Consider the following 14682-nt stretch of genomic DNA (forward strand, 5'->3'; position numbering starts at 1 on the left):
ATGAGCATTCAATATCGTCATCGTTACCAAAAAATGAGGGAAATAATTATGACCAAGTTTTTCAAACCCAAGAACAACAACGCGAGAATGCTAACCAATGGAGGGTTGGGATATCTTCAGATATTGTGGAGAGATGCTATGAATGATGGGAGTCAAATATAAGCAATGAAGCAGATACTTATTTGTTTTTATGCATTTAGAATTATAGTTTACTTATCATTTTTTTGGTGATGAAATTACTTTTATGTTTTTTCTTTTGCGTATTTTTCATAAACATGCAAACATAAATCCTTATTTGGTTGCACATTTGAACAAAATAAATGCCATTTTTTCATTTTCTTTGGATGTATATGGTTTGGACGTTATTTACAAAATGTTTTTGTAAAGGTACTTTTCTCTTTTGAAAACCTAGAAAAACGATAAACAGCCCCAAAAGAAAAAGAAAAAAAAAACATTTTAGAACTCTAATAAACTTTTTTAAAATCTATAATAAAACTCTAACAAACACCATTAAAATCAATCTAGGAATTCAATCAAACTCTATGTGGAGTTTATAGAAATCAATTCAAATATGTTGAACTCTATAAACTTTATAACTCTATTTAACTCTTTTAAAATCTTAATTGAATACACCCTCCTAAGTGTTTTGATAACATTTCTATTGAGAAGTGCGATACTATACTAAACTCATACAAACTACACATATGCTGGAACGAATCAAACCAGATTAGTATCAGACTTTCCATTCGAAATACCAGGACAAAAACTAGGCCATGTTACTGAAGGTCGCACAAAAATGAGGGTCAAAAAACGCAGGAAAATAATTATTAAACATCATCTACGAAATTTCTCAATGACATATAGATAACAGAAATAAATTTTGCAAAGTGCGATTCATAGACCATATAGAATAAAAACAAACATCTAATACAATCCGAAGACTCTTGCAACTCAAACAAAACTGCTATTGTCTCCTACATCCGTTCTTAAATGCAAACTTAGGAAACCAAACGGTGTCTAAGTAAACCATTTCCTTAGGAGAGATCAGAGCTTGCTGGGCCAGCACCAAAACCACCGGCTCCACCAGATCCACCGGCACCACGACCAAAGCCAGGCCTACTACCCTGATATTTCGGGAGAAAGATGCATAATGAGTTAACAAATGCATCATTTTTCCAAAGTGAGGAAATCTTCTAATCATAAAACACATTTAAGTTGGCAGTATATAAGTTTGTCAAGTCCTCATTAACAAGGTACATGGGATCAGATAGAATACAATTCCAAAATGTAAAGAAGAAGAGAATAACATCGAAAGGCAATTGATCTCCAACCCAATACATGGTAAAAAGACATAGTACCTAAATGAGAAATATAAAAAAATTACTTGACAATGGAAATATTACCCCGAAAGAAGGTCTGTAGTCAGCAGGTGCTCCACCCTTGTCACCAAAATCACCCCCCGGTGCACGAGGACCTGAACGGTACCCATCCCTGTCACCAAATCTGCGTTCTCCTCCATCAAAGCGAGGTGGGCCGCTGTTAACATCATCAAAACATCCACATTACATTCCAACCAATCAAGGGGTTCAACAAACGAACTAGAAAGGGAAGCACATATCTGTCGCAGTTTACTTAAACAAATCAGTTAAATAACTTCTTCCCAAATGATCGATATCACATACTCTAGAACCAAGAACCACAGATTACACAAAAATCAATAGATCCAATAACCAATAAAGACGATGAAACAAATCAATTACCGTGGGCGGTCACCAGATGGGCCCAAGGGGCGACCAGGAGGCTTGGCCTGCTTCTTCAAAGTTGCAGGGACAATCTCAGATGGAAGGTTGAGGTAGTTCCTCAAAAACTCAATACCATCATTGGTCAGGTACCAGTAGTAGTGCATCCAAGCAAAAGTTTCTCTTACATACTCCTTGGATTTGAAGCTCTGCATCAGCTTAATCACCTGCAGATTTGGCACATCGATTTCTGGGTGCTTTGCCAAGTTGTAGTCCTTCTTTGCATAGCACACTCCCTCTGTTCAAATTAAATTCAATAAATTTTAACAAAAAAATGGAAACGAAGAACCAAATTTCATTGAGAATAAATAAAAAACTAAGCTTTTTTGTGTGTACCTTGGAATAGGTATTTGGAGATTTCTCTCCTGTTCTTCTCTGAGATGATCTAGGATAGAAAAAACCAAATGTAACAGATCAGAACCATGAACAAACAAACTTTTCTTTTTCTTTTTCATTTCAGTTTCACAGGAAACAAACAGAGAATTGGATAGAGAAATACCATGGTTGCGAAGTTGAGCTGATGACTAGAGGAAGAGACGTCGGCAAACGAAGAAAGTCGAGGTCTCTCTCGCACTCGTTATCGTCTGCGGTAAAGTAAACCCTAAATCTCTGATGTATGCTATTTGTAGTCGGTTTGGGGCAGATTTTATGGGCATTGTTTGTGTTAGCTTTGTTTATGGGCCTTATTCTTGGCCATAGCCTGTTATTTTCACTTTTGCTCCTTTTTTTTTTAATCTGTTGAAAAATAAATATGTCTTTTAAAATCATGTTGGAGAATGTAAGGGCTCGTTTGTTACACAAGACTGTCTTAGCATGGATTATGCTTAGGGACTGTCTTGGCTTGGATAACACTTATCCTACGTTTGGTTCATGCTTGGACTAGGACTAGATTTTTTTTATTTTTTCAAAGATATCTATATATATGTATTTTAAAATATATATAATATATATGTATATATACATACATATAATATACATAACATATATGTGTATATACATGTATACATGTACATTATATATTATAAATAATATAAACATATATATATGTGTATATAGGTGTATATATGTATTATATATGTATGTATATATACATATATATTATATATATTATAAAATACATATACATATATATTTTCGTCCAAAAAAAATACATATACATATATATATATATGTATATTATAATAGAAAATATATATGGGTATGTTATAATAATAATAATAATATACATGTATATATGTATATTATAATATATAATGTATATGTGTATATACGTGTGTATATGTATATTATAATACATACATGGGTATAATATATATATATATACACATATATGTATATATGTATAATAAAATATAATATATATTACATATATACATGTATATGTGTATATACGTGTATATATGTACATTAATATATAATATAATATATATTACATATATACATGTATGCTATTATTATAATATTAATATGTATGTATATATGGGTATATTATAATAATAATATACGTGTATATATCTATATGTATTTATATATATTATATATGTATATATGTGTTTATATATATACATGTATATATGTACATTATAGTATATGTGTATGTCGTAATAATAATAATAATAATAATAGTAATATATGTTATTAGTATTACAATATAATATTAGCAACTTATACATTGGTGAACATAGGATTCGTTAATCCTCCCTTTCTATATGGGATTAGTAGTCCCCTCCTAACAAGGTGTTTTTGGTGGGCCCGATATTAGCAATCCCATCTAAGACTAGAATTAAATGAAACAAACATGGTATTAAATTTAGTCTAAGCCAATCTAAGCCAAGCCTATGTACCAAACGACCCCTAAAAGAGCTATTTCCTAATTCATAGGCGAAGCGATTTCAAACTTTGGACCTCTTTTAACGTTGAGAAGATAAGTAATTAATTGTAGAAACATTGGCATAAAATCGAATGGGGATGATGCTAGTTGTGTGAATGTTCCTATTGTATTGGATTACACTTCAATTAATTAATAGCTATTATATTTCGTATAATGAGTGAGATTGTGCATCAAATAATAAAACTCAAGCAAATGCCTAATGGAGGGTTTAGGCCCAAGAATTGTTTTTTATTTCCACTAAACCCAAGAATTGTAGGCTGGGGTGAAAATGCGTTGAAACCTCAGATTTGGTACGAGCCAATTTTTTTTTTAAAGTCCTATCTTTCCAATTAGGAAGGCTGAGCTACTCTAGTCTAGCCCACGAATAGGCTTGGGCCAACAAAAGCCAACTGCGCCCATGCAAGACTTGTTTTGTTTTATTTCTTCTTCTTTGTTTTTTGTTAATTTTGCTGCTGCTTCTTTTTAAAGTCACAAAATCTCTAAATTATGAGAGAAATTGTCCCTAATAACGAGCCATACTCTTGGTTTGACCGCTAAATACATTAAGTGTTTTGATAACATTTTCTATTGAGAAGTGCGATACTATAAGAAACTCATACAAACTACACAGATGCTGGAACACATCAAACCAGATAAGTATAAGATTTTCCATTCAAAATGCCAGGACAAAAAAACTATGACATGTTACTGAAGGTCGCACAAAAATGAGGGTCAATAAACGCAGGAAAATAATTATTAAACGTCATCTACAAAATTTCTCAACGACATATAGATAACAGAGAAATAAATTTTGCAAAGTGCGATTCAGAGACCATATAGAAAAAAAACAAACATCTAATACAATCCTAAGGTCGTTGCAAGTCAGACAAAACTGCTATTGTCTCCTAATACAGAATGTCATCCGTTCTTAAATGCAAACTTAGGAAACCAAACGGTGTTTAAGTAAACCATTTCCTTAGGAGAGATCAAAGCTTGCTGGGCCAGCACCAAAACCACCGCTCCACCAGATCCACCGGCACCATGACCAAAGCCAGGCCTACTACCCTGATATTTCGGGAGAAAGAAGCATAATGAGTTAACAAATGCATCATTTTTCCAAAGTGAGGAAATCTTCTAATCATAAAACACATTTAAGCAGGCAGTATATAAGTTTGTCAAGTTCTCAGTAACAAGGTACATGGGATCGGATCAGATAGAATACAATTCCAAAATGTAAAGAAGAACAGAATATCATCGAAAGGCAATTGATCTCCAACCCAATACATGGTAAAAAGACATAGTACCTAAATGAGAAATATAAAAAAAACTACTTGAAAACGGAAAAATTACCCCGAAAGAAGGTCAGTAGTCGTGGTGCTCCACCTTTGTCACCAAAATCACCCCGGTGCACGAGGACCTGAACGGTACCCATCCCTGTCACCAAATCTGCGTTCTCCTCCATCAAAGCGAGGTGGGCTGCTGTTAACATCATCAAAACATCCACATTACATTCCAACCAATCAAGGGGTTCAACAAACAAACTAGAAAAGGAAGGACATATCTGTCCCAGTTTACTTACACAAATAAGTTAAATAACTTCTTCCTAAATGATCGATATCACATACTCTAGAACAAAGAACCACAGACTAGAAAAATCAATAGATCCAATAACCAATAAAGACAATGAAACAAATCAATTACCGTGGGCGGTCACTAGATGGGCCCAAGGGGCGACCAGGAGGCGTGGCCTGCTTCTCAATGAAATAAATAAAAAACTAAAATTATTTTTTAACTTCGTGAAACCTAATTGAACTCATCTTCTTTCCAACCGCCTCCTCTTAACTGTTCTCTCGTCTTCTCTTCTTATCTCGACTCTCAATCCCTTGGCAGAAATAAATAAAAAACTAAAATTATTTTTTAACTTCGTGAAACCTAATTGAACTCATCTTCTTTCCAGCCGCCTCCTCTTAACTGTTCTCTCGTCTTCTCTTCTTATCTCGACTCTCACTCATCGATCCCCTCTCTATGCTCATGATTAACTGTTATCAAATCGCTTGATTCTCCGGCTTGCTTTGCTTTCTCATCACAATATCAGGTATATCTCATCTTCCTTCTAGTTTTTCAGTTTCTTTAGATTTTAAATCCTATTTGCATTTGTTCTCTGTGGTTCAACATGTTATATTCATTGTTGTTTTTTCGGTACTTACAACAGGTAAAAGAATTGCCTTTACTATTTTTTGTATAATATTTGCCTTCATTGTAGTCAATAAAAGTACTGTGGTATTCAAAAACTGATCGATTTTAAAGTATTTCATTAAGTGGTGTATTGTGTGAGATTTTAAGTGGGTAATATAAATACCAAATCTCATAACAAATCTCACCCTTACATGCCTGATTCTTATAACTCACACACTGCCCTTGGTAAGAACCAATAAAAAGAACCACCAACACACCAGAGCAGATAACTGAAAAAATGATCAGACTAGGCATAAAAAACAAATGTATGTCTTCAGACTGGAAGCACGTCAAATCGCCTTTAACTCCTTTTGGAGGAGGGGTGTGTTTGGTGTGGAATTTCAAGTGAAGTGGGTAGAGGATGAGAAGATTATGGTGGTGGTGAGAAAGGAAAGGGTGAAGGAGGCCATAGAGAAATTGTTGGATGGAGAAGAAAGCCAAGGGAGGAGAGAGAGCCAAAGAGTTAGCGGACATGACAATATTGAAAGAAGAATCAGCCATTATATTTATAAGACATTACCTCCATTGAAGGGCACATCAATAATTTACCAAAACCAAAGAAGAAAAAAAAACACAAATGTTGGAAGAAGAAGAGAAGGAAAAAGGAAAGAAAAGAATAGAGAAAAAGGAAAAATATGAAAAAAAAATATGATGGTGAAGTATAGAGGAGTACAGGACCGAAAGTATCAGTTACCCAAAAAACTACAATCAAACCAAATATGAGATTATGCCACAAGCAGTTGAAAAAAAAGTGTGTTTTTTACCCCACAATTTTTGGTCCAAGTCTTGACAAAAACTGGGAATGGTCATGGGTTTAGGCGAATGTGGCTAACCCGAATCCAATATACATTGGCAAATTTATTTTGGAGAATACAATAAGTGAAAATTGCAATATATTAAAATCATAAGTAAAATCATGTAATTTCAATCTATTAAAATCTTGTAATTACAAATCCGGCTGAAATTCATTACATTATAATCTTGTAATTAAAATATATTAAAATCTTAATTGAATACATCCCTCTTAAAAATCCCGCTTTGATTTTTAATGACTGCTCACTCTGATTGTTCTGTTGTTATTAGGCTTGTAAAACAGGCCGGGCTTAGTAACGGGTCTTTTCAGCCCCAAAGAGTTATCGGGCCGGGCTGGGTCAGTTCTATTGGCGCGGCTATAATGCAGGGTAAGTTGTGCGCGGCTATAATGCGAGGTCAGTCCTATGTCAAATATATCAAATTTTTTTCCTCTAACCTTGCAGACTCATAATTTGAGTCCACAACTTTATTAAATTATTTAAGAATTATTAACTCTTAAAAAAAAATTATAGTTAATTTTTCTTGACATTATTTTGTTTCAACTTTCGTGATTTAATTTTCTAAACATTTTAACCTTAAAAAATTAAAAAATTCCAAAACATAATATAATTTCACTTAAAAATAAAAACAAGTACAACAACATTTTCTTTCATGGACTTTGAAAGTAAAAACAACTACCACACGATTTATATTAAAAACAATGGAACCACATAATTTTTTTAAAAGCGGCAGCAATCCCTGGAGCTGCTACTTTTGTGCATACCTAGAATAATTCGAACCCCTCATTGAAGCCATTGTCATAATTGTCTTCCATTTTTGCTTTTACTTCATTGGATTCCTTTATCCTCATTCAATAATGTTCTGAACTTTTGCCCACCTCCACTTGTGTTCTTTAATTATTTTCTAAATCCTTTACCATCTCCTATTGTCTTGTTTCAATCATGTTTTGAACCATTGCTCATCTTTGTCCATATCACTTTATTGGACTCCCTTATCTTTCCCTATCTTTTCCCATCTTCATTCAATTATTTTTTGAACCATTTCTCATCTCTTATTGTCTTGTTTCAATCAGGTTCTGAACCATTGCTCTTCTTTGTTTAGCTCACTTTATTGGATTCCCTTATCTTTCCCAATCTTTTCCTATCTTCATTCAATTATTGTCAAACATGTAGGTCATCTCATTCTCTTATCTATTTAATAAGTGTTATTCTACTGAATTGACCACACAATCTCTTTCAATCTCATTATCCTTCTTACAATGAATTCACGTGGGAATGCTATGCAAAATTTCTTCAATGATGATTCTGATGATAATGATCTTCATCAACAGAGGGTTACAATGGTCGTTCAACACCATCCGTTTTTGTTGGAGCAATATGCTCAACAATCCAAACATGATGGTTCTGTTGTAGGCCGTGAATACAAGAATCGGAAGAGAGAAAAACATCATAAGAGTCTCATGGAGGACTATTCTGTGAAATACCACTTTGTCCCCCAGTGGACTTTAGTAGGCAGTTCTACATGAGAAGAGAGTGTTTCTATCGCATCTTGAATGATGTTGTTGCACATGAGCCATACTTTACCCAGAAGATAGACGCTTGTGGACGACAAAGTCTATCCCTTGAGCAGAAGCTAACGACCATTTTTTAAGATTTGCCAAACATGATACAACTTGAGAGGCCTATTCGGAGGTTTATTATCATTCAAGAAAAGTGTTTTTGTATTCATATTCTACCCACGAAATAAAATAAAAATCAAGTTAATAATTGAAAAGAATTAGAATTATAACTTTAAGCATTGAAAAAAATGGGTACTCACCACATCTTCAAGATTGGAGCCACTCACATGCCTTGCATTGGCCTTTGTCATACATGCCTTCCATAGAGAACATTGTTGGTTGATGATCTTGAACCGAGAAGCAATAGCTTGCAGTGATTGTACCCCGGCTCCGCTCATGCCCGGATCATTTTCCAAAAACTTTTGGTACACACGCAACCAAAATGAGTTGTTTGATTGATTGGTGCCAATAGCCCCATCTTCAGAGATAGAAACCCACCCTTTGCACAATGCCTCATCTTCTTGTGGTTTCCAATTCACACCTCTTTGGGATTTTGGGGCCATTCTCAACAAAAATGAAAGTAGAATTTGGCTGATGTAGCAACCCAACAATCGATGGAGTTGCTCTTGGACGAAAAGACCGTTGTTGAAAAGTTGATCAACTTCTTTGCTCGGAAGGGAAGGGAACAAATGGTTTTGGCCGACAAGCAAGGGTTTGAGTTGAATGACATTTTCATTCCAAAGAAGAAAAGGAGCAGACTTGGTCTTGTTTCTCTTAACATGAAAACACTGAAAAGGAAGAGAGAATGTACTGCTGATCCTAATAGTTCTGAGAGTGGGAGCCAGAAAAAGAAGAAAGAGGAAGGGGTTCATGTTCAGTATTGGACAAAAAAAAGAGAGTGCTCGACCGGAGCAACGGCCAACAAAGACCATAATTACATAGATAACCGCTCCTCCCCTTCTCCGTCTTTAAGGGGATGCAGCAAGATTGCCAAGGCAACTAACTGGTCATTCCGCGTCAGTGATGTTTCCAAGCTTCGCTTTGTGATTGTCAAGCTTAATAGCACCACCACAAATGAGGAACCTCACTAACATCTTGGATCAACTTCTTCTGGGACCTCTCTTACTCATCAATGAGTAAGCAAAACTGGTGTATGTGTATCAACTTATTGTCTCAATGAATAACTCTCAGTACGTAATACATATAGATATAGTTTGTAGAGATTCTTTTGGATTCGTGTTTCAGAAACCGACTTCATAGAAATTAATTACACTTCAGATCAATATTCATTTATGATGATGAAGGGTTGAACTGTATTTTTATAAATCTCTTCAATGGAATCAAATGAATTTTTCATGTGCTCTTCTCTCTTCCCACACTGTTTTGTCTATGTGTCCATTTATATATTTGTTTACTGATCCGTTGGAATCTTTCTTTTGAGAGAGTGAGTGACAGACAAATTCTTAAAGTTACTGATTTGAGATTTTCCCTGTAGTGTGATTCATCATGACTGGGAGTTTGTACTGTGTGTGTCTTTCATGGTTCTTTTGCTTTGTGTTTTCTATTTGGTATCCCTAAATGGACTACTTTTCCATTCCTTTCTGTACTCATTTCCTTTCTTCCATAAAATTCAGTTTCTTATAGGCTATAACAAAGGAACTGATAGCCACTTTATATCTTACATTTTACTAGACTGTGTATTAAACTTCTGGTCCCTATGGGCTATTTCCGCAGCTGCCTTCTCTGTTCGAATTCATAAACCTTTCGAAGATTTAGGATCTATTGTTTTTGTGGTAGTTCAACTTCATTTCTTACATAGTAGAATCCCCAATTAAGAGTTTAGGAAAGTTTGTAGTTGGTTAGGCATGAGGAATTAGAATATAAAACAGTAGTTGACCATATCGTGACAACTTAACATGAATCATGTTTTTCTTTGAAGGACTACCAGTCAATCCTCTGGTCTTCAATTCTTTTCCGGATCAATATGATATAGAGAATTTATTTTAGATGCTTTTGTTAGTTGTATGTTCAGGAAAGATAGCTATGACCATATCCTTACTAGCATTTCCACACGCATGGATTGCATGTTTGGCAGCTGCGATGTTTTCCAGATTATCTTTATATCAGTTAGTGGATGGTAAAAAATAATATAAAAAATAATTAACATTAATTAAAGGTTTGAAATATTCATTAAATAAAGCATCATTAAATTATAGGGAGTCACTAAGTGTCATTTCTCTCTCATCAGATTTAGGAGTTTCTAGAGATATCCTTATTTTAAGAGATAGATAGAGAGCATAGATAGAGTTGTATTTTTCCAATTCTTCCCTAAAATTTGTTTAAGGAAGTGGTTTAAGGAGCTCATTGTGGATGCTCTTATCAGGCAGCACAAAAAAAAATTCCTTTCAAGGTTTGTGGACTCCTTCCCTACGTGCATAAATACAGAGCTATGAAAGGGGTTTGTAGTTGAATTGATTAAGAGCGATCCAAAATCCTATTTTCGAATCTCCTTCCTTTAATATTGTTTGTATAAAAAAGGAAAAAAAATACGAAACTATTATTGGAGTCATTATTGTCAATTTCTCTCAAATACTTTATTGAAGTACCAATAACAGACTCTACGTACATAAATAAAACTCACAAACCCAGTACCATTATTTGACTGAAACTCAAAGCCATGGTTTCCCCGCATTCAACCTCATATCCACGTGGTCTACACAGTTCAGAGCGGGTGTAGCGTTACTCGAACGCCATGCTGTGGCCTAAGTGTAAGAAATTGAAAGGGGGAGTGGACGTAGGCCGGAGAGAGGGTGAATGAGTGGTTCTGTAGAATCATTGACAGGGCAATCTTTGCTTCAATGGTTACAAACTGGAAGCCCACACAAGTTCGAGGTCCCATTCCAAAGGGAAGGAATGTGACCATGTTATCCTTGGTAGCTTTAGCAACCCCTTCTGAGAATCTCTCTGGTTTGAAAAGCTGCACGTCTTCTCCCCAAAATTTAGGATCATGGTGAAATGCTAGGTTTGGGAGTAGCAGTTCAACATTAGCAGGGACTATGAGATTTCCCAGTCTAACTTCCCTCTCAGTTTTCCTTTCCAAGGAAACAATAGGAGAGTATAATCTCAGGGACTCATTGATAATCATACTCATCTGCATTGCATGCATCAAAGTTAAAATTAGACAATAAATAATCAGCATGCATTTCAAACTTACAGTAACCAAATAATTGAATTGATTTTTCTTATTTACTGTTTTGAGTTTGGCAATGCCATCAGGGTTTGGAGTTTGTTTGCCAAATAGTTGTAGGACCTCCTTTCTTGCTTCCTCTTGCCAATCTCTATGGAGGGCCAGAAGAAAGACAGTCCAGGCAAGCAAACTGGTAGTGGTTTCTTGTCCAGCCAAGTAGAAAGTCTTGCACTCGTCGACCAAATCGTCCACTGAAATCCTCTGCTTCTCATTGGTATCATGGTGAGCCTCTAAAAGCAATCCAAGAAAATCACTCCCAAAGCCGTCTTCTTCTCCAGCCATTGCCTTCTTTTCTCTTTTCTTAATAAGCTCCATTACGCTGTTGCGTATTCCTTTCTCAAGCTCCGCTGATTCGATCTCATCTCTGGTTTTAAAAATCTTACTGCAACATTGAAAATGAAAGAACATTGGTGTGATCAATAGTTGTTTGCTGCAAAGCTTAGAAGGAAACTTAGTTTTATGCATAACAAGGCTGAGTTACGTACCTGATACCTGGAAACCTAATTTTGTGAGTATTTTTGAATGTCAAGAAGGCTAACTTCATCAACATCTCAAAAATGTTCTCGCCTTCTAAGTAGCTGCTGCCAAAGGCTGTTCTGGAAATCACTTCTGAAGTGAAAAACCTGAACTCGTCGTAAACTTCAATCTCTCTGCCTTGATAGTTTTTCAACCTCTCAAGCATTGTCTCGCCACTGGCTATCATTGCTGGGATCATACTCTGATGAACAAAATCGGAAAATTCTACTTTAAATTTTTTATGCTCGCAGAAAGAATCACCAATAATATATAACGTTAGGAACTCACTTTTAACCTCTCTCCATGGAAGGCATGGTTGGCCAGCTTTTTCATCTTGGACCATTTTTCACCTGAAGATCTTGTGAGGCCATCTCCTAATAGCTTCTTCACATATCCTATTGTCTCTGCTTTTTGAACAGCCCCATCAGTGTTGTTCAGTATGTCTTTGCATATTGCAGCTTCTGTAATGACAAGCTGAGGTTTGGAGCCATGCCATTGAAGATAATTCTTCCCTGTTTCAAAGTGTAACAAGTTTGTTGACACAGAAGGAATTTCAAAATACAAAAATAATTGCACCAAACAAACAGCAGTATGAGATACAAATAATGACAGAGTTTGAAACGAATCATCATGTCAATCATGAACAGACTTGAGGTTTGACAATTGGTCTTGGTTGTTTATCAAACAATTATAGTAGTTGAAGATGCATGAAGGGAAGGGTTTCTTTACCATATAACTTGGTCCACAAGTGAATGTGAGGTTGAACTTGAGGAAAGCTGTCATGTAATAAGCTCATGGGCCTGCTCATTGCTTCCCTTTTCATGTTGGAGATTTCTATGGTGTTTCCATGGATAAGTCTGTAAGAAGGGCCTTTGATCCCCTGCAGAGCCATCAGCTTCCGAATGCGAGTCGGCTTCCACCATAGCTTTTCAAACATCTTGATCATAGCCAACAACAGCAGCAACGTTACACAAACAATGCTTGAGACAAGTATCATTTTTCCTAATTCTTCTCCCTTCATCTCCTTCTCCTCTCAACCTACCTAGTCTGTTTCTCAGTTTTCTTCCTCTCTTGCTTCTCTTTAACAAGCTTCTTGCTCGTCTTTGTTGATGATAAGTATTACTTGGTTTGGGAGAACAAACGAAAATGAAAATGAAAATGATTACTTCCAATTTATGCAAGATTCGTCTATTTAGAGTTAAAATTACAAGTTGTAGGGTAATCAATGGGAGAATAAAACGTTTAAAACAGCTGTAAGCCTGCCCCCCCTGCTCTGTATGGTTATAGTACATAGCCTTTGGGTCACTGAAATCAACGGCTCCTGATCAACCGTCATCGGATGACTTCAACATCTTCTACGTAGGAAGGGCCCACCTCCAGGGTGTAAGAATCTCAGTTGAATTGAATCCCACTCGTCTTCGTGTAAGAGCGTCACAGAAGCTCATCATGCATATCGGTTAGCGGTTAACGGTTAGGAGAATTTGATTTAAAAAAATGACTTATTACTTTATTTTTATTTTTTCCATTTTTGGCTTTTCGAGGACTGATGTATCTATATATATATGAATAATGCTACTCTTACCACATTTGTATAACATTCTCATACCACTTTATGTGGCAGATGAGGTGGACAACACATCAATTAAAATTAATTTAAAGTTTTCTTATCTTTTATGATTTATTGACACTTTTTAATTGATGTGATTGTCCACTTTATCTGCTACATAAGTATGAAAATGTGGATATAAATGTGGTAAGTGTAGATTACTCTATATATATATATATATATATGGGTGGTGCTAGAGGCACCAACTTTGGGCACCAACTTGTACCAACTCTCTAATAGAGGTGGAGCCAGCCAATACACCGGATCCCACGCTCTATTAGAGAGTTGGTGCCCAAAGTTAGTGCCTCTAGCATTTTCCTTTTTTTAATGTGAAAAAAATGTGAATTTATCATATTATCCTCATTTAATTAATAATTTCAATTCTTAATGTTTGAATGTTTTACCATTCTCTACTTTTTGCTCTGTATATATATATAGGAAAATGCTAGAGGCACTAACTTTGGGCACCAACTCTCTAATAGAGCGTGGAATCCGGTGTATTGGCGGGCTCCACCTCTATTAGAGAGAAAATGCCTCTAGCACCACCCTTAAAAAAATTTAAATTAAAAACAAAATCAAATAATAGGTCATACTTTTATGGAACGCGATTACCCATGTTATCTTTTCTTAATTCTAAAATTTTAAATTTAAATAAATAAATAAATAACCAATTAGGCATGCCTGAGCATGTGCAAGGGGATAGTTTATATAATATGGATTTAAATAATATATAAATTAGTACATTTATGGACTTTTCAATCGCAAGCGCACGTGAAATAATAAATGTCTCTTGCATACATGTAAGTGCGCACGGAAATAGGCTAGTCAGAATAATAAGTCACGACACAATCACAAATCTTCCTCACTTTCATTAGGTCAATAGGGAAAAAACCTATTAAGAATAGTCGTGCTTTATTCATCCGATCATTCCTATTTTAAAATGAAAATATGCTTAATATCCTATCTCTTTATCTCAACTTTTCTTTTTCCCACTTTGTGTGCGACCCTTGACATGTATGATATATCGTAGCATTAGGA

At 35.3% G+C, this 14682-nt stretch overlaps 2 protein-coding genes across 2 annotated transcripts; both read right to left on the minus strand.

Annotated features, from left to right (window-relative positions):
• Positions 1-839: 839 nt before the first annotated feature.
• Positions 840-2440, minus strand: LOC103319470 (small ribosomal subunit protein eS10z-like). The gene is made up of 5 exons (XM_008221013.3): positions 2299-2440; positions 2136-2184; positions 1761-2037; positions 1404-1536; positions 840-1124 (listed from the first exon to the last, which is right to left on the minus strand). Exons 1-5 carry the CDS (start codon positions 2299-2301, stop codon positions 1035-1037), a joined length of 552 nt encoding a protein of 183 aa, XP_008219235.1. The 5' UTR covers positions 2302-2440; the 3' UTR covers positions 840-1034.
• Positions 2441-10844: 8404 nt separating this feature from the next.
• Positions 10845-13120, minus strand: LOC103319472 (cytochrome P450 CYP749A22-like). The gene is made up of 5 exons (XM_008221014.2): positions 12768-13120; positions 12327-12550; positions 12008-12240; positions 11526-11904; positions 10845-11426 (listed from the first exon to the last, which is right to left on the minus strand). Exons 1-5 carry the CDS (start codon positions 13057-13059, stop codon positions 10998-11000), a joined length of 1557 nt encoding a protein of 518 aa, XP_008219236.2. The 5' UTR covers positions 13060-13120; the 3' UTR covers positions 10845-10997.
• Positions 13121-14682: the final 1562 nt, after the last annotated feature.

The sequence above is a fragment of the Prunus mume genome, linkage group LG2 (genome assembly GCF_029339155.1).
Source record: "Prunus mume cultivar Tortuosa linkage group LG2, ASM2933915v1, whole genome shotgun sequence".
NCBI lineage: Eukaryota > Viridiplantae > Streptophyta > Magnoliopsida > Rosales > Rosaceae > Prunus > Prunus mume.